Below are 23,722 nucleotides of genomic sequence, written 5' to 3' on the forward strand. Positions count from 1 at the left end.
AACCACTGACCAAAAACTGTTTCAAGCGCGCTTATTTCAAAATGGCGGCTGCGAGATCACATTCAGCTCAACAAGTTGATCCAGTGGAAAGACTAAAAGAGGAGTACAAGGCGTGGAAACACAGTCATCCTAAGGTTTGCTTTTTAATAACTATCGTGTCTAAATTTCTAAGGAGAAAATCGGTGAAGGGATTTTGGAAGAAGGCCTCGTGTTAAGTTATTATACAAAACGTCACTTAATATTCCCGCAAAGTCACTCCGGAATTTCAGATGGAAAACAGGATTTCACCGGAAACACCAATTGTTTTCTTCTCCTCAGCTCCTCCAACACATGACTGATTGATTGTGTTGTTTTAAAAGGGCTATTATGTTTTGAATGTGCTGCAATAATTAATTCCTCAATACTGTTTGTTCATGCTCAGGACTTCATTGCTAATCCTGTAAAGAAGGACGGAGGGGAAACTGACTGGCTAACTTGGAGATGTGGTGAGATTAAGCGGTGGTGAATTAAGTTCTACGATAGAAGTTTTTTTGCCATTTAATATTATTTTTGGAAGCTTTGTTGAAATTAAATGATAAATTTATAGTGATCTATTTTTGTCTTCGAAGCCTGACTTTTAAGAACTTGATACTCTTTTTCTCCACAGCCATTCCAGGACCAAAAAGGGTATTAGTGATATTTACATGCTATCTATATAAATCAAATTACCCTCTGAGGAGGGTCGCCTTCTATTTACTGTAAATGTAGAAAGACGTCACTGGCTGGGTACAGATTTATTAAAGCAATAGAGTACACTTTTTATGTGCTTATCAACACACTGAACCTCCAGGGATATTGGATGAACACTTGAAAAGTTTGTTATTCACCTCTGGCTTGTGACTCCCACATCTTATCATGTTCCCACAACATCTTAAGTGGGTTATTATGCTGGTAAACTGGTAGAAAGCACAGTAATGTGTATTTCTTTTTTGAAATACACTTCAGTTTTCCATGGAGTTATTACAGCAATAGATAATAGGTTTTTAACCTATAAGTGTGCTCTTAGTTTCTTGGTTTTTTCATGTTAAACACATTTAGGCAGCCAAGACCACTTTGGTTGTCTCAGAAACTAGAGAAAAATTTTGAGATCAAAATTTCAAGGAAAGTTGCCAATTTGATGATCTGTTTCTGCCAGTATTACAGCAAGTTTTTATGGTCTAAACACTAAATCATTTAAATAGCAGAGACAAAATTTTTTAAGGTTCCTAAATGAAAACTTTGAAAATAGTTGAGCTAGGAGTGCCCCAGTATTTGACTTATTGTGTATCATATATAAAACTTGAATAACACTCTAGGTGGCTTGCTCTTACTCCCTCTGATTGAGTGAATGAGTGCAAATGGCATTGCTAACCTTATTTTAAAACCTAGTTAACTGAATATGAATTTGTGAATGTTAACTTTCATATAATTGTTTTTCAAATTAGACAATGTGGGAAGGTGGCATGTACAAGCTAGAGCTTTCATTTCCCCAAGACTATCCATTCTCTCCACCTAACTGTAAGTAAATTCCTCCAACTTTTTTGCTTTTAAAATTGATCATTTGCATGCATGTAACTATAAAGTTTCAATTTGAAGGCCAAAAATTGGTTTCATGCTAGTTTGATTTGTGTTTCCTCAATGTTCCAGATACACTACTGTAGTTCCTTAAACAAATAGAAGACAAATCAAACTCAGCTTAAATTCATTTTAGCCTGAAATTTTAAATTGCAACATATATTCTTGTGAACAATTGTATTTAGTGCACCACATTGATGGGTTGGTCAGTTTATGGCCATTATTTCATCATACAGCAAGGAAGTGCAAGAATGAATATTCAGCAAGCAGGCCTTTATTGTGGCTGCTGTGCAACTTGGGCAAGGTAGTGGGAAGAAGGCAAAGGGTTTAGTCTCATTTTTCATGCCAGATCCCTCATATACCTCCTGCTTGGGGGTGATGTAGGCAGCTAGGCTTTTGCCAACTCAGTGGACTTAGAACTATAGAAGATGCCTGAGTGCATTCAAAATTATCTAATAATTTCATTCAGTTGTGTGAATATCCATGTATTTACATTGTAGGTGTGTTCAATCCTGTGATCTTGCATCCAAATGTTTTTCCATCTGGCAAAGTTTCCTTGTCCTTGATTGACAAGAATAAAGGTTGGAAGCCACAAATTACGACCAAAGAGGTACACCGGAGTTAAAAGTTCAAAATAAATCCAGTTTGTGGTAAAATTCTTAAGGAGGCATAAAAACATGATCTTATTCAATATTTGGAGCCTTTTAACAGTTCTGTAGGAAATAAAAAAAAAATGTCAGGGTTTTCAACCAGTATGAGTTGGTTTGGATCATCAAAGTAACTTTCATCATCCTACTCTTCCAACTACATGAACCCTTTAACTCCCAAGATCTGATTGTTAATTCTCCCCTCTAGCTGCTTCACATTTCCTTGTAAATAAGTTTTGAGAATTTGGTGCCAGATCAAGATAACAGCTTCCTGATAAGTTTGAGTATTCTCATTACCTGTTTGTTGGATAGTGCTTTGATATTGTAGGGAGAAGTTACTTGTTGAGGGTTAAGATCAGATAAAGCTTATCCACATTATTTTGTCAAGTACCCCTAATGACTTACCATTCTTATTTTACACCCTTTACGCCCTTACATCAGTATGCATATTCTCCACAGTGTTCTCAATGCATTTCTTAAGGTGCTGACAAGGAGAATTTGTTAAACTATCAGGAGCTTCTTTTGTTGGTGATCATTTCCTTTTAACTATTTTCCTGACCTTAATGAGGGACTCATTGCTGATGTTGTAAGAAGAAATTAGGTGTTCTTGACTTTTAAGGGTCAAAGGTTTAAGACAGTTCATCTTTTGCATAGTATAAATATCAGACACCGAAAGAGTGGTGTCATACCAAAGTGTTTAATGATGCAATTAAGGATACAAAGTCACTAGGCTGATATATACTGAGGGACCCCAGAGTTGGAATTGATCTATGCTGAAGTTTAGAGCAAAGTATGTGTTTAAAGTGAGTGTGATGTTTTGCTGTTATGTCATATTTTTATTTCCTGTTCAGGTGCTTCTTGGAATTCAGTTGTTGCTTAGTGAACCAAACTTCCATGAACCAGCACAGGCTGAAGCATATGTAGTCTATTGGTGAGTTTGATCTTGATAATTCAACTTAAGGGAATGCATAGTGTTGTAATTGAGTTTATTAAGCTCTTGGTAACAGTAGTTGTTCAAGGTGTTGTCAGAGAATTGTTCATTGTCTGGCTACTTTATATCTTTTGATGTAGAAGCTATTTGACATGTCAAGACCAAGTAATCTTGTAATCTATCCTTTATAGAGAACCTCAGCTACAAAACTGTTTGAAGGCTGAGTACTGCCTCCCATTTTTGGCCTGTTTTAGATGTTCAGGTGGTGAAATGTAGTGCAATAGTACAGGAGTCACATATAGTGGATAAATCACCAAATTTTGTCTTACTGATGGTCTCATTTTCTATTCTTGCAGTCAAAGCAGAATGGAATATGAAGAAAGAGTCAAGAAACAAGCTAGAGAAATGACTGTAAATGGCAACTGAAAAAATAAATTATATTTTTGCTAAAGATAATAGATGCTCCATGAAGGTTGTACAGACAGGGGACATAAGGAAGTTGTTATTAACCCAGACAGCAAGGCAGATGAATTTGTTTGTCTTGCATAGGGTCTAAACAATCCAGTGTGTGGTGTAAAAGGTGCCAGTGCCCAGAAGAAGGGCCACACTGTAGGCCCCTTTCCCTGTAAGGGTTACTGGAGGCATGCTGAAAACATAGTGTTAAGAGGTCTCATATACGACGGCAGACCACCAGTGACTGGCTTTTATTGAAATTCCTGGTTAAAGTTAGGCCTAAAATTCATTTCATTAACAAACTAGGTCATTGGGATGCTCCTTTATAAACAGAGTGCAAATACATTGCAGTCTCAAAGGCAAATGTGTAACTCTCAAGCTTTGGACAGTTTTGCATACATTTCATTTGTGCATGTACTTACTGGTTAGAGGTGTGTTTACACAAGGATGAATGAAATAAAGTTTACATCCAACAATATTATTTTCCTGCTCTGCTTGGAGGCTACATTATCATTATATCATCAATGTCTCTCAAAAGTTATATGATAGCTTTGCATTGAATTTAACAGAGGGAGTAAAACCTCTGACTGAAATTCCAGATAAACCTAACTTCTATGTTGCATTAAAAAGGAAAAAATGTGAACATTGCCCAAACATTGAACATTGATTTTAAAACCTGCCTTTGTCCATTTCTTTGGGAATATGGCCCCAAGTTTTCTGATGTGCCTTCACTCTGGAAGATGGGTTATTGTTGGACCTAACCACAAGTTCTTAAAAAAAAAATGCACACGCTATGTCTTTGTTACACTCACTTCTGAAAAAACATATGCATACGTAGCATGCAAGAGTTACTTTTTTGGCCGGTGGGTTGAGATGGGACAGTTTGTATTTAATGTTTTCATTTTTGTCACCAAAAAGAGCATTACTTTCAAAAAACTGAAATATCGCAGATAGACACAAAAACCTAATTTATCTTTCATGGTACGTGATGGAAAGTGAGCTGTTTGGTGTGTGTGCGTTGTGATTAAAGGAGAGGAAAAAATTGTTTCATCTTAAAAATTTAAATGCAAACTTTTCATTTGTATAAGTAATCACATGATTTCGAGTGCAATTTGGAATAACTAAGCACGAGTAAATTTTTTTAAAGACTAATAAAATTTAAACAAACTTTAAGTAGGTTTTCTTCCGCCACTGCATCTGAAAAACAGCTCAGATCACGAAAACACTGTAAAAAGCACTGCTTTTTGGTTGTCGGTTTGGAAAAAGTGGTGTTTAGAGATGGGAATTTCTAAGGAAATCGAAAATTACGAGCCAACCCAGCTTATCACTTTGCTCGAGCAATCCAACGCCGAAATGAAAAAACAAACATGGTTAAACTTCGGAAACGACGATTCCATTTCATCGAAAGTGATTCGGACACAGACTGAGCAATTCCTTCGGGCTCGTGCAATTTTGTCAGTCTTTAAGAAAATTTACTCGTGCTTATTTATTCCAAATTGCACTCGAAATCATGTGATTACCTATACAAATTGACCTTAATCGATGAGGCTCTCGCGAAGGCTACAAACCATTACACTAAACAAATGAACCCAAATTTATTGTTATTAATGCCTAATCCATGACTTCATCTACAAGAAAACAGTACTTAGACGCTTTGATTGTGCAAGATATCCAAATGCAGCAATCTTATTGGTGCGAGCAACCTACCACTCTACACGCCAACATAGTTATTTATTCATTTATTTATTTATTTATTTTATAAAAAAAAAATTACTTAACAAAAGCTATCTTTTCACTCTTACGTCATTCTCATCTCAGTCTTCGACAATCTCGAGCCCAGGGTCAATTTGCTCCTTGTCAGCGGTATGGTCGTCAAAATAATGACTGTGTTGTTGTGGAAGGCGTTTATATACACGTGGGAACTGAGTTTTCGCTTTAAACGGGCCCAGAGGACAAAGATCAAGGTTGAATTAAAACTGTTATTGTTCAAATAGGTCTGATTAAACTGTAATTTATGTTAACTGTTCGTAATTCGTCAGAAGCTCAAGGCATTAAAAGTTCCGACAAGGAGGACAAGGTCCAAGTTGGAGAGCACACGGTAGGCGAAGGAGCCACGTGCTTGTTGTTTTTTTCGTTCCATTTCGTGAGAAAGGCATTTGATGTTAAAATGGCATAAAGAGTTTTGTTACCGAAACAAGAATGAAGATTGTCTATACACACTTTCGTTATATTTGTAAAAGTAATAGCGGAAATCGTAATTGATATTGTATTGTACTTTGTTCACGCGTGTCAAAGTTAATATTGATTATCTGTTAATTCATACAGATTATGTATTAGCTTTTTAGTTATACTCTTAAAACCGTGTGACGTCCATTCGCCAGTCCCAATCTCGTATTGACATGCGTAAGCGCACATACATATTTTTTTACGTCCAAGTATTCGCCGTGTTTTTCTAGAAAAAACTGTAAGCGCCGAAAGACAACAGACGGAAAGGGAAAGCTAACCAATTGACGTACTGAAGGTTGATTTACCTGCCATAAGAAGCAACTCTGTTATCATTATTCGTAAACGTCTCCCCAAGATCCACTGATGAGGATCTAAATAGATTTCATTAAGTGCAAATTAAACGTTTCCGTAAGTGCTGTGTTTACCAGTACCGGTAATCAGATTTTCAGACAACCAGATGTTGTTACACTTGATCACGAGAGGGTTGTGATGTCTTGATGTAGCATATTGCCAAACAATATTGAACCAGATAAAGACGTTAAGTCCTCAGAAATGTAATTTGATATTTGGTAATTAATTTTTGTATTTTGTCTTCTCTGTAAAGTCATTTTTGAGCAGTAATAATGGTGCTATTGAATTCTGATGCACACCTGAGATATACAGATCGGTACAGCTCTCAATTTAGATATCCAATGTCTGTGTGGCTCTTCCCCAAAAAATAATATTATTAATATTAACAAAATATATTTGTTCTTTATGGTTTTCTGAGTTTCACATTTAAGGATGAAAAAAAACTTCAAGGGAATAAGAATATAATTTTTCTTTGGGGTTTCCAGAAATTTGTGTGTCAATCAATCTTAAGAGTCAACGTCCCTTCTTCCCCTCTTAACGCATTTGATCTTTTCAAGATTGGCTTGTGGGGCAAAAGTGCTTTCAAATGCCCCAGCCAATAGTCAAAGATTTTTTGTGTGATTAATATTTATTGTAGAAATTAGCAAAGTCACATGTTGGTACTGCTGTTGGGTTTTGACTTGCAGGTATCATTGCCTTAGCACAAATATTGTCTTTCCAAGCCATCTGCTCATGAAATTGAAACTACTCCATCAAAACGTGAAAGAGTTAAATGCTTCCAGTTCAAATGCCTCACCCCACCCAGGCAAGGTTCATATTCTCCACCCCCAGAGAACAGCTTACAGTCAAATGCCCTTGGGTTTCCTAGGGTGGGGGGAGATGTTGAAGCTTCAAAAATGTGTCTTATTCATTGATGTTTTATTCAATGATATTGATTCCTTAGATGGCATCTAGTGTTGAAGAGAAGGGGGCACAATATACAAGTAATGGTAGAGAGGAGTCCTCTGAAGAACAGGGAGACCTAACAGCAGTGCACAATGTAAGCACATCTATTCAAAAATATTCTCATGAAGCTATGGACATGTTGCAGTCAGAGAAACTAAGACTTGAAGAGGAGTGTGAAATATTAAAGGAGTTTGTCAGAAAGATTATGGTATACGGTGGAGATAATTATCATCAAATAATAGAGAGAGGAGGTAGGTGATGATTTATTCAATATAATTATATAGCATAGTATTTGGTGTTCTCAATTTTGATATTTATATGGATACCTTTTGATGTATATAGTGCTGAAGTATCCATGTACTTCAAACCAGATCTGCTAAATTGAACTAAAAAACTAAATTTTTACAGTGGCACCCAAAAATATATATGAATTAACCCACCTTCACCCTTAAGAGTGCAAATTCTGAAAGGAAACCTAGTTTAAATTTCCCACAAGAGATTTACCAGTTCAGCTAACATTTTAATAAGGCTTCTGTTTTTGGGGTCAATATTTAGATTAAAGTGATGTTTAACTGTGGCATCATCATTTCTAATGGAAAGCAGATATACCAATTTTGGGCCTAAATACCTCAGGATCTTTGTAAAATGTCTTCGTTCCTTGCCTTATTATGGAAATACTAATGCCTGAGCTACCATATTAGTTTTGCTTGATGACAGTTAAAGTAATTGCTATGTTTGTGCCCAGATCTCATGCAATCAGAGAGTCTACAAAGTCTCTTTAGCTGAGAGACAGACAATTTTTTTGTTTGGCTCTTGTCATGATGGTGTGTGGCTTAATGAATGGTAATCAGGCTGTATTCAGGCTGTATTCAGGCTCTGTCAGGCTCCAAATTGTTGTACAGGAATTAAGATCTCATTGTTTACTTTTCTTTTCTATAGTTTTAAACATCAATGTAAATCAGTTGCGAGAGTTAGTGTTCTACTGCAGCTGATCAGCTCATCTTTTGTCATCTCTTGATAGACGGATTTTTAGAAAGGTGGTGAGTTGTGTGTATAATGTGTGGAAAGAGTTAATCATTTTGATGTCTTTCTTAAGCAGATTTGACGTCACTTCAACAAAGAGTGCAGGAGATCTTAAAACCATCTGAAGACACAACTCAGAGGCAAAATATTTCATGTGCAAGGTTCAATGCTCAAAAGGACACAGCAACAGATCAGTCTGATTCTCATGTAAGCAATCAGCCAAATAAATGGGAGCATTTAGGGGCCAGACCAAAAGACAGACCTCCAGAATCAGACAGATGCCCAAAACCTTCTTTGCTAAACTCTAAACAAGTTGTACCTGTAGCTCATGGAGTGGCCAACGCAGTCTTAGCAAGACACTCTGAAGACAAACATCTTCATGAAAGTCTGTATCATAACAAAGAAGAGGAGATGTTGGCTAAGAATTTTGATAGCATGATGAACATGATTGACTCTGACAAAGCAGAACCATACCTTTGTGACTACCAGGTTGATGCTATGTCAGATCCATATTACCAACCATATTCTTTGGAATCTCCTCTGCCTATTGAAGTAAATATCAGAGCTGTTGGTGAAGATGGCTTCCCTTTAGATGACAAATTCAATAGTAATTCTGTGCTTCCACCTGGACCCTCATCCAGCTATATTGGAGCTAACACGAGCCAAAACAGTTATTTCAAGTCATTTAATCCTGACTTAGGTAGTGACTTTGCACTTGATACAAGTAAGCCTCAATGTCTTCTAGATGGGCATTTGATATCTTTGCAAAGGAGTGAACAGGGTGTGGAGGAAGCATGTGCTATGGTGGGAATAGTACAGAGAGAAAGAGAAGAAAGAGAAGAGTTTGACCAAGAAATTGAAAGAAGAGAGCGTAAAATACGAGCAGAAAGGGCACGCAAGGAGAAAGAAAGAGAAGCAAGGGAGCTAGATGGATGGCCTCAACAGCAGGAACCAGTTACTGGACAGTGGCTTTGTGAGCATTACCAACGTCATTGTAGAGTACGTTTCCCTTGCTGTAACAGCTTCTATTCCTGCCACCATTGCCATAACAATTCCAAGGAATGTGACAACAAGAAAGCTAGGGCAAGTCATGCAACTCACCTTAAGTGCAGTTATTGTCACTATGAACAAGAGGTGATGAAAGGTTTTTAATTGTGTTGTAAGTTGTAATTATAAGACATTGCTTTATTTTTGACTGAGAGTGGTAGAAAACATCCAGGGAGGAGATTCATGTCCTTTTTTCTGGTAATCTTTGTAAACCATTTTGATGAGTTATTAATTACAATACACCCTCCACTGTTGCAAACTCACTTTTTTTCAAAGTCACCATTTGACAACCTATGTAAAATCTTAAAATGGTTACTGTACATGCACAAGTTTACTCAATTTTAGTTACTATTAAAAAAAACTAAGCAAAACAAATCTCCCTGCAAAGTTAAGGACCAAATGTTTTCTACTTTCCATGGCAACTACAATGGCCATGACTGTTCTGTCTGAGAAATGAGACAGTCTATGTTAAGAACTTCCCACTAACTTGGTCTGTGAGACTTATGATTTTCCAAATAATTTCCTTTCAGATTGGTAAAGACAGTGCCAAGTGTTGTAAGTGTGGAAGAGAGATGTCAGCATACTTCTGTGCTATTTGTAAACACTTCATTAGCATCATCAAGGATCCACACCACTGTGAAAAATGTGGAATTTGCCGGTAACTGACCTGACAAAGTTAATGAAAAATGTTGGTGTTGTGTTTTTCACAGCTTTTTGTGTTTTGAAGCCACATAAGCTTTTTCGAGGTCTCAAAGTTTATCTTTTTGGCAACCTACAGATGTAGAACCATAGAATGGTCACCAGAAAGTAAACACTTAATATAAACAACTCACATTTTGCCTAAATCTCTCTCTCTTTTTTCTCAATCCCACCTCATAGCCAGCTTTACAAATTTGATTTTTCTACCAGTTAAAGCAGGGCATCAGTCTTATTATGTCATGTTTTCTTGTAGGCTCTATAAAGACAATTTATTTCACTGTGATGTGTGCAATGTCTGTTTCCACAAAGACTATCAAGGAAATCACAAGTGCAGGCCAGACTCTGGCCATGATGAATGCGGTATCTGTTTGGAGGTGAGCTGGTAAACTTCAAAATACTTAACCATAATGGTTTCTTAATAATTTTTTTTTCCCATTAGTAAATTATTTCACTCTGTAAGTGTAACACTGTGTTCTTTACAAATGAATGTATTGAAAATTGCTTTCACACAGGCTGTGTTCTCTGGCCACTTTGACACCTTCTGACATTTGGTCATTATTTGCCAAGGAAACATATAAATGTAACACTTACTTTAGATTCTGACATACTTTGTACAATATTTCTAACCCACTACATGTATATATACTAGAAAACTTGTTTATACTTTCGTTTTATCCCTTATTTCTTGACTATTTAATCACACTGCGTCAATCATTACTTCAGCAGAATAACTTTTCATTTTTGGTTTACTTGTAGGATGTTTTTTTCCGTGGATTTGCGATTTTTCCTTGCTCCCACAAGGTTCATCATGATTGTGCTGAAGCTATGCTACAGTGGAGATTGTAAGCACTTCTTCAATATTCCTTCTTCTTCTTTGCCTTGTTTGTTTATTTTTACATTGTTATGCTAGACTACAGGATTTCCACTTGTCAGTCGTCACTTTCCCAGAGAAAACAAAAAGTATAACCAAAGTTGAAAACTCTTATAAGCAACTCTGATACACTACTGTGACCAGACTATTTGCCATCATTGGAAATTTTCAGAACTTGTGGGATTTAAATAAACCCCCTTTAGAGCAAACCACTTATGGTAATGCAAGCTCACTGAGAAGTGTTTGTTAGGGAACAAGGTTTGCATTTTATTTGTTAAACTTTTCCCTCAGGAAGTGGCAGTTGGTCCTCTACCTGGTTGTAATTAGTCTTGTCTTGTTTATGGATTGTTTTCTGTGTTTTCTTGCAAATGAGGAACGCATTCCACATGTTGTTCTCTTGCATGTAGGGAATCAGGTTTTTGCTGTAGGTTGTATAACTTGTTAGTTAACTACAGGTAGCAAAAGAAATCTGTAAATATGTCAATGATTAGTTATTGTATGTTTCTTATGTTTCTTGTTTTAGAGACACATGCCTAGTGTGCAGAGACCCATATAGAGAGCGGCTCTCTAGTAGAAATCCATTTTGCTCCATTTTGTGATGTTGACACTCAGCTACCCTAACCAAAGATATATTGCAATTTAGACATAGGTGAAGATACAATGAACAAGAGTTGTAGACTCGATAAAGAAGCACAACCCACCCACACCTGGTTAGCAGAGGAAGAGGACAAGGAGGAGGCAGATCAAGTTGGTGAAGAAAAAGGAACTACAACAACTTTTAACCCGGAATTAAAGGAGTTCTCAAAGATTGTTGATGAATTACAAGCATCGCCCCCTTTAAATGCTTCAACTTTTAGTGAGGATATCTGTGTTAGGTAGTTCCCTTAAGAGATAAGCCAGAGCACCTTCAAGGGACACAATGGAAGTAATGCTTGTAGATTAATTTCTCTTCTTTTTGTGTATATTTTCTCAAGGAATGGAATTAGAATTCTTGATCAAGGGCCCCTTCTGCACAATACATTTAGGATGCTTTGTGGCTGTATAGAATTAGGAAATAGGATGTACGACATTTGCTGAGACAATCCACCCAACAGATATCTCTCCATACCACGCTTACTTTTGTGTCCTGGCTTCGCAGCCGTTTTTTGGTCTCATCACACGATGCCCTCTTCCCGTTTTAGAGAGAGCGCGTTGCGTGATAAGACCAACTAACATTTGCGTTAAAGAGACTACACTTACTGCCTTTCATCCTCCAACAGAAAATTGAAATTAATTCGTCTACAGTTACTTAACTCAAAAATATAGTTTTGCGTAATTTTACAACAAAAAGCAAACTGAAACTCTGTTGTTCCTCTAATAGACCCTAACCAAAGATATATTGTGATCTTGAATAAGTGAAGATACATTGAACAAGAGAAAAGGATAATATTTCTAAAAGGACCCCTTGATTGGTTGTTGCTTATGTGGACATTGCCTTCTGTGCATGAAATACGTGATAAAATGCAGGTTGTTTGCAAGGAATTAAAACGCAATTGTTTTTTAATAAAAAAAAAAACCTCAAAAATGGCTTTAAGTTAAGTTTTGGTTAATTAAATACATGTTATTTGAATGCTAAATATTTCTGACAAGGAAACAATTTTGTCTGGCTTTGAAAAATATAAGCATGCTTAGCATGCAAGAGTTCTTTTTCAACTGGGTGGGTTAAGATGGGACAGTTTGTGTACTAAATGTTTTCATTTCTGTCACTGAAAAGAGCACAACTTTCAAAAAAACGAAAATATCACAGAAAGACAGAAAAAAACTAATTTATATGAACTCACACAGATATTATATGACCTACTGTCTCTATGAGCCACGCTTACTGCTGTCTCCTTCCCAGCCGTCGGTTGGGTTCGTCACACTACACCCTCTATCTCCCGTTTGAAAGAGAGTGCGTTGAGTGACAAGACCAAATACCGGTTGCGAAAGAGACTATGCTTGCTGCCGTTCCTCCAACAGAGAGAAAATCAAAATTATTCGTCTACAGTTAGTTACCTCAAATATTTAATTCCGCGTAATTTTACGAAGAAAAGCAAACTGAAACTTTGTTGTCCCTTGAATAGACCCTAACCAAAGATATATTGTGGTCTCAAGAGAAGATACACTGCATGATATTCAAATGCTATGATATGATTGGTGTGAGATACATACCCTAATGCAGCAATCTGATTGGTGCGAGATACATACCCTAATGCGGTGATCTGATTAGTGCGAGCAATCTGATTGGTGTAAGCATACCACTCTATACACCAACATAGGTTGTTTTCTATATATTTATGAAAAAAAATTACTCAAACAGGATTCAAGATGTCCTTGTTTCAACATTCATTTGGGTTTTCTCTTTAAAAGTGATGATGCCTCTGAGGGGGAACTCCCCCTGCAAAGGTAGAATGGCTGGTTTCATAACAATAGCATTGAGCCTCCTCAGTACCTTTGTGGGATTTTAATCTAAATAAGCAATTCATTGTTGATGAAGAATTGTTACATGCACCTCATAGGATTGGAAATAAAACAAATAAGTTCTCATTCAGTTTATCAAAACACAAAAACATCATAGCACCTTTTTTGGTACAATGTTAGTGACTCATTGGGATTCCCCCCTGTAACGCAGATTTTAGTTTATATTTAATTTTCTTTCCAAAGGCTTCAAAAGTAATTAAAAACTGAAGAAATGTTCTGGCTAGCTAGTATATTTACATTCTTTTTTCAGACTTTAAGTTGGATAATAAAGCAGTGGTATTTCAGTACAAGTCAATGCACGAGAGGGCTTGGGGTGTGCAACAATGTGTTTATGATGATGGGAGTTAATTTTCTAAAAAGATCTGTGACAGTCACAATAAATCTTTGTTATAGGGAATGACTTCAGGAATTTCCCAAGTTTTCATTAAAATGAAGGAGGATAAGAATCTTAAAGTCAGTAAATTTTTCAATTGAGTCCACTTGTATCATGTTATCACTGGTGATTGGTTTGTTAACGCCTCATTTGCTGGTGGAACAACATTAACACTTGGATCTACTCCTTCATGGGAAAAGCTGACAACAGGCTCTTGGCTCTGTGATGGTTGTTCAGGTGATAAGCCATTTGGCTGGACTACAGATGTTTCTGAGGGGATCTGTGACATTGTGAGGGACTGAAACAAATGATAACAACACTGACATAAATGCAGTCAATAATTAAACTATCATCACTGGACAGTAAATATCACACTTAATATGAATGCCCTGTTCCATTTTTCAAAACGTTTTTCCAGTAAGCGGTTGGGGCCAAAAAGTATGATTCATTAATCAGGTGTGTTAGGAAGAAAAAAAAAAACCCATCTAGGACCAGTTGTTCAGATGGCCGATAACCATATCCAGTGGATAAATTGCTATCCAGCAGTATTACTGCAATATCCACCAGTAAGAGATCTATCCAGTGAATAGCATTATTAAACCTTCTAACAACTGGGGCTTGGAGTTGCATTTTGAAGATAAGCTTAACCTATACTGTACATAACTGTGAAAATTAACACCAAAAAATTATTCCAAAGAGCTTTAGATTTCAAATTACACTTTGCCCATACACCATAGTTAAAAAAGAAACTTGAATATAAAATTATCAAAACCATAAAGGTCATTAATACAATGCTGATGTAAATGTGAAAATATTCTAAAAACTTACCTTTTCCTCTTTTTTCTTCTGAAACTGGCAAGTTATTACATCAAACAAGAAACCAATGAGTGAGTGCATCATGCCTGGAACAAAGAATAAAGTCATTAGTTTATAGGCTTGGGAGGAAGACCTAAATCAGAACAGATACAAGGCAAATTTTAGCTAGACTTGATGACTTCAGTAGAACAAAGTGTTTGAATTGTAAATTTAGTTTTCCATGATTTACAAATTACTCAAACAACAACTTATCATTAAAGAGTTTGTAACATTTCATTTTGAATACAAGGCATAAAACAACACTACTGATCATTGTTTTGTTGATAAAATAATTACATGATTGTAAGCTATCTGTTTCAAGATGTTCTTGTTACTATTGCATATTGCAATGGAAAGTGGTTTGGCATAATAGCTCAAAAAAATTCCCACAAGAATGTGTGAAACTTTCAGATCACTTAATGATTTATAATGACATGTTTCTTACAGAAGTAAAAAAAAAGGAGGTCTGTTAATAAAAACATCAGAGTGGAAGACCCTACCTGAAGTGGCAAATATGCCTCCAACAATTCCACAAAGACGTACCAAGAAACCCCAGAATGATCTGTGACGACTTTCAACTCGTACCATTATGGATGACATGTCGTATTTAAAGAAGATTCCTTGAAAAACAAAGCACTGACTATTGCAACAAAGCTAGCTCCTCTCTGACATTATAAATGATAACAATAGAATAAGGTTTGTCATCTCAAAATCATATCTAAACTTATGAATAGTTAACAGTCATCTGGGTTGCCCAGTTTGGTGATGCAAACCATTTTGCCGATGAGAACTGATGTAAGAACAGAGGAATGAACAATTTATTACCAACTGAAAGCAGATCATTTTTCTTCAATGTAATTTTACAAGATGACTGTTCAGCAAAGGTGATTTTAAATACTATAGGTATTTGAAAACCCCAAAGGGCTATTTAGCTTTTTATCAGAGGTTAAATCTGAAGTAAATATGGGAAACAGATCCTAGGAATTTGATATGTGAATGCTTAATAAGGGGTGACTGCTCTCACGGGAGAAACTTACTTCAGAGTTTTGGCTTTATTGACCCACTACCTTTCTCAATGTACATAATTTTGAAAAAAAAAAACTTCATACCAGAAATTCCATGGCTTCCCGCCTCATGATTTATTTCTCGGATCTGAAATTTTAGATACATGCATCAATTACTTCAATGTGCCTTGCAAGTGTGCCACAATGGGAAATTTAGCAGTCACCTTTTTGTAGCAAAATTGAAGTGAAATTGATTCAGAATAATATCTGCACAGAAGTCACTTACCCTTTGTGTTACTGAGTATTGGTTTGTCTTTGTAACTTGACCATTCAGTGATTTGATTGTGGTTGGTACAATCTATGGAATCAGTTTAGAACTTAATTTAACACAAATAAATGCATTCCATTCCTGCACTTTTGAACCTATTGACAACAGTAGCACTGTTCTGTACAAGCACACTCATAAATCTTATGCCTGGGTATCTTTGTCACAGAAATAAACCTTGTAAAAATAAAACTTTATAAAACTCACCTTAATGTAATATTGGTACATCTGCAGTTCTGAATGTAAAGAGAAAAAATAGGCTTACTCAGAACATAAATATCATAACTCAGGGAAGCCTAGTATATCATACTGGGGAAGCCCTCTAAGTTATCCAAATTTTTAAGGTGGAAAACTGGTATAAAATCTTAAAATTTTTTAGAGGGAAGGGCAAGCTTTATTGAAAACCAAAAACAGCATTTAATAATGTTGTTGATCCCATCCATTGTATGTATCAATCATTGGCAAGCCAAAGAAACATGCATTTAATTTATCACACTGCATGACAAATAACTGAACCCACATGAATACATCTGGATTCATAGCTCATATTTCTGTTTTTCTGTTGATTTCTTATCTTAAGCAAATGTATTAACTTACAGTACTATCTATTTATTAATGAATAAGACAAAAAGTTTCAAATACTTTTGTCTGTTGTCACAAGATCTCCATCAAGTGGGTTTATATGACCAGGTGCCCAGGGACCAAAGGAGAGAGCATCAATCCTGTGAGAATAATTAAATGCTGCAAGGAAATTAAACAAGATCACAGTGTTACAAAGGCACCTCTTACAGCATGAAGGGTAGAAATTTATAGAATCTGACACCTGCTGAACAACCATGCACTTAATTTTATCCACCGAGTGTGCAGTGTTATCCACATGCAGCCATCCAGATCTCATGTTTGTTCAGCCAACAGAAAGAACACTATTCTCTAACAAACCCAACTACTTTATTAAACAACATGTAATATTCTTAACAGGGAGTGACTCCGGAATGCAGTACAGTAATTATCCTTAAAAAACTTACTTAAGCCCACTACAGTCCATATCTTAGCTCACCAATGACACAATATCACGGTTGTCTCAAAATCTCTCAATATGAACAATCTTCTACAGTTACTGTTGCTCTTCCTTGGTTTATTTCTACAAACAGTTGTTCACTCCCAACAACAACAACTTCTAGTACTACATGACTGAGTCCTTGTATACATTTACAAAGTGCAGCTATTTTTAATTAGCAGTATTACATCATAACTATGTGACTTAATAAAATGTTCAGGAAAGTCTCATGGTATGCATTTCAGCATGACTAGGCATTACAGAAATTTAAAGAAACTTATTTTTGCAGTCATAATCCATGACAAGTCACCCATATTCACATACAAAAGATTCAATTTTATCCTTATGAGTCCAATTTTGCTTTCCATTCTTTAAATGTGGTCAACAAGGACGTTGTCATGTCAAGTACTGAAGGGGACCACAACACTTGAGACAGAGCCTCATCACAAGTCAGAAAACACATATTCTTTGAAGAAAATACTTACAATCAGATGGCACAAAAGCACTCAGATGGGCATGTCCTCTAGGGTGATAAATGGACCTTAAAAAATTTAAAGATTAACACGCTTTACAAGAGGTTAGGTTTTAGTTTTAATACATGAAGGATTAAATTCTGTTTGAAATGCTCTGATTTATTGAAAGAAGAACTATGGAGTATCTTCTGGGTTGTAACTAAGGATTGAAATAGTCGGCCAGTTAAGAATAGAACTGAACCCACTCAAAGAGAGACCTGGTAACAAAATTTGGTTCCCAATGCTTCTTACTTTAACATGACAGCTAATGCAGGAGATAGTGGGGTGACATGGCAAGATTACTCTTTGCCAAGATCCTGTAGGCGAAAAGTCCAGTCAGCAATCACCTCTTTTTCAGCTAGCAAATTTTGCCTTCAGCAGTACTTAGTGACAACCCTGATCTCCATAACTCCCGTGATGGGATTCAAGTCACATAAAAATTGATCAAACTCCAGATATATACCAACATCTTGATGGGAACTTTTCCAGTAATCACGGAATCAACTTAAGCTGATACCTTTGTCTATTCACTTTGTAAATGTATCATGGGATTGATACATGTATCACAAGAGGAAGTTATTTGTTTAAGCTAAAGAAATAGACTCCAACAGTCCTCTCTCCAGAGAAGACTTATGCCTCACAAAGGGGAGGGGGAGGGGAGGTAAATTACTAGTGATCAATGCTGTAACAAATAATTACAGCATAATCGATACTAATAAATTAGCACAGTGATGTAAATGCAATTGAAATGAGAGGATAATTAAAGCTGTGCTTACTTGCCAGCTGTAATGTGAAAATTTCCAGCCACTTTGTTAACCTCAAAGGAGCCATGGACTCGACAAGCATCATAAGGTTTGTCTTGTTTTTCTCCATCTTTTCTGTAAGGTGAAGAATTAAAAAGAAATCTGAGTGACCAAAGAAAGTTCCATTGAATAGCTTAGTTGAAAGTTTGCTAATGTGGTGAGTAAAATTTATTAAACTGCCTTAATAATTGCCTGAATTTTTGACACATTCATCTGCATTTACTTTCATTATCAAATGATATTAATTTCACTCTGAGGGATTTCACAGTTTTAATTTGAAGATTATAACAAGTGTTGCGTCCTATTAAGAGCATGGTCAACCATGGGGGGTACATCATTACTAATGTTATTTTCACTACTTCTAATCAATGAAGAACTACATTTCTACACAATGGCCAAGTTAAAAAGTGACAATAGCAGAAAAAGTGACAATAGCAGAAAAAGTAAAGTTTCCACTTTCAAACCTTCTTGGCATGTAGGTGGGTCCATTATTGTTAAACTCCTCAAGGACCTTCAGCGCTCTATAGCCCTCCACAAATGCATGCATATGTCTAAACATTCTGAAATAATTCACAAAAAAGCAATTTTAAAATTGCTGCTAAGTATTCTAAACCATGATTAAATTTTTATTTGGTTAAAAAAAAAGGAACTCATTGATTATTGATTTTCTTTTAGCAGATCTATAACAGAAATATGAAAAGGAAAAATAAATTCAAAATAAACTGGTTTGATAAATTTTTAACCATTTCAAAAGTTTACCCTCAAGCTGCATCACAACTGAAGTTCAAATCTCCACACACACAAAAAAGTCAGATATCAGCCAATTAAGCAATTTATTGCCAAATCAATCTTCACTAACAATCTGACAAAACAATCAAATCAATCTACATAACAAAGTTACCTCAACCAACTCATTTGATCCTCAGTTAACTCAAAGTACGTCTGTAAAATAAGAAATAACATTTATTATATATCATGTACATCCAGTGGTGCACCAGAATCTATTTGTACTCATGGGTGGAGTGAGTCACAGAGAGAGTGAATTATTTTGCTCAAAGACAACTCAGAGATGCAGCTAAGTCTCCACCCTTGATGTCTAAACTCAGATCCAAGCCTACTGACAAAGATCCATGCCTACTGATGAAGATCCAAGCCTCCTGAAAATTGGGCCACAGCTCTCCCACAAGTATTAAACTTGTACATTGAGCAAATTCATGCGTATGATACCATAGTGACTTACACAAGTAACAAGTCACAATTTGGAATGATACAGGTAAAGCCAATACATTTCAAAAGAATAGCAGTAATAAAACTCACAGGTTCTAAAGCAAGTTTGTCTCCTAATTCTAATGAGGAGCCAGATAAATCCAATACATCTGCTCCAATATCTGAAAAACAACCAATGAGAAAGATATTACACTATTGTTCAACTATCGAAGAGGATAAATGAAGTGAACTTTCATAATGATATCCACAATGTGATTATATCTAATGACTTGACCAACACCCTGACATTAGTGTCCATATTCTCTACACTCCTCTCTACATTTTTATTTCCCTACTGAAAAAGAGAATTGATCTAACAATCAAAGCCTCTTTACTTAGGTTGCCAATCATTTCCTTTACTCTTATAATCTCAAAGATTGACTCAGCAATATTGATGTGCGGAGAAATTAGAAGCTGGTCTCTCTTTGGCTTAAAAGGGATAACTCTATTTCTCCCAAGATCTTAACATAAATTCTCACCATTATCTTCCATTTATTTCTTACTACTTTCCTAGAAGAATCTGGTGTTAAATAAAACAATCTTGACAAGTTTGTTGGTCTCTCTCACCCTTCCATCCCATTACCTTTGTACTTTACAATATACTGATAATGTCAGGAGAAATTACTTGTTGTTCACTCATAGGGTCTGAAAAGACTCAAAACGCTCAGACTAAGTTATTCTCACACAGCTTGTGAATCAACTACTTACCATCACATTGCATTGCTACCGTCATATCAACATTTATTTGAAGTTTACTGTTGATAAAAAAAGATAATTAATATTGTAGTAAATGTAGGGTTAATTTGAGATCAATTTGAGGCCAAAATGATTCCTAACTAGCTTAATCAAATTTTCTAGTTTCTGTAGTTTTTGAAAAATTCCTGTTACCTTATCTGAGCTTCTTATCAATTGCACAAGACATGTATGAAAGAACAAAATGAAATTATTAACATTTTCTTTATGTCCACCCAAAAAATCTGTTGCACTTAAAGGCTTCTAGCTTTAAAAAAGTCAAATCTAAAAAGAGGAAAAAATCAAAACATTTTGGGTCTTTCCATAGGATCATTTTGTTGCTCCACTTTCTGTCTGTGTTTTACTCTGTTCTATAGTGTATGTGGTAATACTGTGGCATATTCTGCATGTTCCAATACCTTGATATGACAAAATGGCTTCATAGGGGAATAATAATGGTAATAGATGCTTTATAGAAGGCCTACCTGTCAGTATCTGTGTCAACTTCATAATCGTATTTGGTTTCAACTCCTCTGTAATACCAGAACTCGGATGTCACAAGAATTCCAATAAATAAGAAAATAATGATGGACACTGCAGCAAAACATAAAAGAGAAAAAGTGTTATTTTAAAGATCTGGAAATGACTAGGAGAGAATTACATGGAAATATAATCTTACAGTGAAATGCAAGGCAGAACAAGAATGTAAAAAGAAATTTTGTCTGGTTATTCATTAAATATCAGAATTTCTCCCATTTCTTACACAAGATATCACCACCACATTTTGTCAATAAACATTTGGAACTTTTGCACAGTCATTGAGGTAAGAAGTTTGTCTGGTAACAGGATATATACAGTTGAAGATTTCCCATTATGTGAAGATCTTTTCATTATTACCAAAATCTCAGGTAGGAGTTGAGATAATACTTGTCAAATTTACTTAACACACAATTCATGATTTGCAAACATTAAGTATGTCCTGGTTGAGCATCTAAATGGACATGCAATAACTTAACACCTCTCCATAATAATTTACAACGACAATCCCCCTTTTTATTCATCTCTCATTGTTATTGTTATTTATCTATTTATTTTTTATCATCCCCCATATATTCTGCTCAATAAAATATTGAACTTATGCCTTGAGGAAGAAAGATGATAAGAATTTGAAGCACTTTGTAGCCTTTCTTTAGGCATAGGTTTCCTTTTCATACAAAATTAATACTACAACAAATACTTCCTCTTTTTAGACATCAGATTATCACTTCAATACTTCCTCATATTAAACAACACGACTTTAAATTAAAGCAACACCGAATACAGCGACAAAAGTGCACAGGAAGTTGAACAAGAGTACTAAATTTTTATTGCTGCCAAGACAACCGTAATCGTGCAGTAGGCCAGAATTGTGTACACAAAAATTACTAAGAGCCACGTACGATTATTAAGCCGCAGGCCAAACAAAATATATGTCATTCCATGACGGCATTCTCGTATATTGCTTCAAGTGATTATCAGTATTAAATGATACTGATATATTATAAAATACCTTAAAATTTACTCACCTGAACCACCACTAGCGGATGTTTCTTGATAATTTTCAGGAACTTTTGGGAAAGCATCGAGTTCCTTTAAAACTTTCAAAGTTTGTTTTCGATTTCTAGCCGCGCCTGCCCGACGCATTTTGCAAAAAAAATTGTTTATAAGATTATGTTGATAATTGCTGGTATCACTTTTACTGTCCTTCGGTAAACCTTAAAATTGGAGGACCAATTGTGAGCCACAATAACAATATTCCTCTCCAGAAGACGCCATGTCAATCCACGTGTGAGCATGCTCAGTTAAGGGGGATCCATGATGCAAAGCTAAGGAAAATTACAATCCGTGACCTGCGGACTACCAGATAGAGGATATGGAACAGATAGTTTAGTGTTAACAGCTAAGTTAAAAAACTTAATAATGATTTTAGATATATGAAATTCACATATTTGCACTGCGGTGAAGAGACGAATTTAAGAGCTCCTCGCAGGTAAGAACACTACTGAACTAGTAGTTGAAAATATGACCTGAAAAAAATTCAGGCCCCTACGGGATTTGAACCCATGACCTCTGCAATACCGGTGCAGCGCTCTGGTCAATATGTTGGGTCCAAATAAACCATCCAAGTGATGAATAATGATTTTAGATATGTGAAATTCACATATTTGGAGTGCGGTTAAGTAGAATAGGACCTGAAAAAAAATTCAGGCCCGCACTAGTTCAGTAGTGTTCTTAGCTGCGAGGAGCTCTTAAATTCGTCTCTTCACCGCAGTGCAAATATGTGAATTTCACATATCTAAAATCATTATTCATCACTTGGATGGTTTATTTGGACCCAGCTCCCAGTTGGCTTGTGAGCTCAATTGGTAGAGCGCTGCACCGGTGTCGCGGAGGTCATGGGTTCAAAATCCCGTACGGGCCTGAATTTTTTTCAGGTCCTATTTTCAACTACTAGTTCAGTCGGTGTTCTTAGTAGCGAGGAGCTCTTAAAAAACTTAAATTGACCACCGTAAAGAGTTTAAAGGCTGAAGTTTCGAGCGTTAGCCTTTCGTTAGAGCGATTGGAGGAATTGTGGGTTGTGTGTGGGTTTATATGCAGAAAATGGAGCTACGCTATTGGTGGGAATATGGAGACGAGAAAACAAGAATAAATTAGTTGAGTGAAAAGCGCTCGTTGATACCGTGAGGATTAAGGGTGCCGATTTGGGAGATAAATTTTTGTTCTAGTGTTTTGCAGCTTTCCGAGCTGCCCAGATGTAGAGAAAAGGACAGAACCTGACAAAACCTGCCGATGAGGTCAGAATCTGGGGTCAATATTTTGCAAAGTGAAGTTCGATTAAGCACTGTAGAACCAAATTAAAGAAATATTAACGGCCAGATCCAAGGTAATAGTCCCAAGGAGCCATAGTTTGAACATAAAACTACTTGACAGCTGAGTATACAGGACGAAATCACATGTTTCCGTATTTCTGAAACGTGGCGGAAACATGCAACTCCATGTTTCCGTTATGTTTAACATGCACAAAAAGTGGTCCGGTTCCGTTGTATACGCAGCAACGGAAACCCGAGAAAACGTCACGAAACCGGTAACGGAAACACAGGTTATCCGTTGTGTTTCCAGAACGGTTTAACATGTTTCTGCCACGTTTCCGTTTACGGATTCTTGCAATTTCGTCCTGTGGTAGGTAATTTATTTTAGTTTTGTGTCTGATCGGTTGAGAAGATGAGGCGAATCATTCTAGACCGACACAGACCGAAGTAAAGCAAAACAAATGCAATCTCGGACTAATTTCGACGCTCAGTTGAAAAAGGTTGGGGAAGGATCGCTCAGTAGCCCCAAGGACAACACAGCAGCGTAGAGATGACGGTTGTATTGATCTACTGAAAAAGAGGGTTTGCTGTTCTCGTGAATTCTCTAAAAGAAACTTGGTGACTTGCCAATAGTACGAACTTTAAAATCAGTTAATTAATT

At 36.2% G+C, this 23,722-nt stretch overlaps 3 protein-coding genes across 4 annotated transcripts; 2 read left to right on the forward strand and 1 right to left on the reverse strand.

Annotated features, from left to right (window-relative positions):
* The first annotated feature begins 34 nt into the window (after nt 1-34).
* Nucleotides 35-4,092, forward strand: LOC131777776 (SUMO-conjugating enzyme UBC9-B-like). Its single transcript, XM_059094118.2, has 7 exons — nt 35-134; nt 422-485; nt 647-666; nt 1,464-1,536; nt 2,094-2,203; nt 3,092-3,171; nt 3,528-4,092. Exons 1-7 carry the CDS (start codon nt 42-44, stop codon nt 3,595-3,597), a joined length of 510 nt encoding a protein of 169 aa, XP_058950101.2. The 5' UTR covers nt 35-41; the 3' UTR covers nt 3,598-4,092.
* Nucleotides 4,093-5,526: 1,434 nt separating this feature from the next.
* On the forward strand, nt 5,527-11,570 carry LOC131777774 (uncharacterized). 2 transcript variants are annotated; one of them, XM_066171085.1, is made up of 7 exons: nt 5,527-5,722; nt 7,145-7,397; nt 8,246-9,303; nt 9,747-9,874; nt 10,169-10,289; nt 10,672-10,757; nt 11,310-11,570. In XM_066171085.1, exons 1-7 carry the CDS (start codon nt 5,639-5,641, stop codon nt 11,383-11,385), a joined length of 1,806 nt encoding a protein of 601 aa, XP_066027182.1. In that variant the 5' UTR covers nt 5,527-5,638; the 3' UTR covers nt 11,386-11,570. The 2 variants fall into 2 exon arrangements, with proteins under 2 accessions (XP_066027182.1, XP_066027183.1); XM_066171086.1 differs by having other exon boundaries at nt 11,430-11,568.
* A 1,683-nt stretch (nt 11,571-13,253) lies between these two features.
* On the reverse strand, nt 13,254-22,027 carry LOC131777777 (endoplasmic reticulum-Golgi intermediate compartment protein 2). The gene is made up of 15 exons (XM_059094119.2): nt 21,778-22,027; nt 20,698-20,806; nt 20,189-20,235; nt 19,532-19,602; nt 19,116-19,156; nt 18,679-18,774; nt 18,188-18,289; nt 17,385-17,440; nt 16,485-16,583; nt 16,050-16,078; nt 15,804-15,875; nt 15,623-15,665; nt 15,014-15,133; nt 14,487-14,560; nt 13,254-13,956 (listed from the first exon to the last, which is right to left on the reverse strand). The coding sequence occupies exons 1-15, from the start codon at nt 21,893-21,895 to the stop codon at nt 13,771-13,773; spliced, it is 1,263 nt and encodes a 420-aa protein (XP_058950102.2). The 5' UTR covers nt 21,896-22,027; the 3' UTR covers nt 13,254-13,770.
* Between the last annotated feature and the right edge of the window lie 1,695 nt (nt 22,028-23,722).

The sequence above is a fragment of the Pocillopora verrucosa genome, chromosome 8 (assembly GCF_036669915.1).
Source record: "Pocillopora verrucosa isolate sample1 chromosome 8, ASM3666991v2, whole genome shotgun sequence".
In the NCBI taxonomy this organism is placed as follows: Eukaryota; Metazoa; Cnidaria; class Anthozoa; order Scleractinia; family Pocilloporidae; genus Pocillopora; species Pocillopora verrucosa.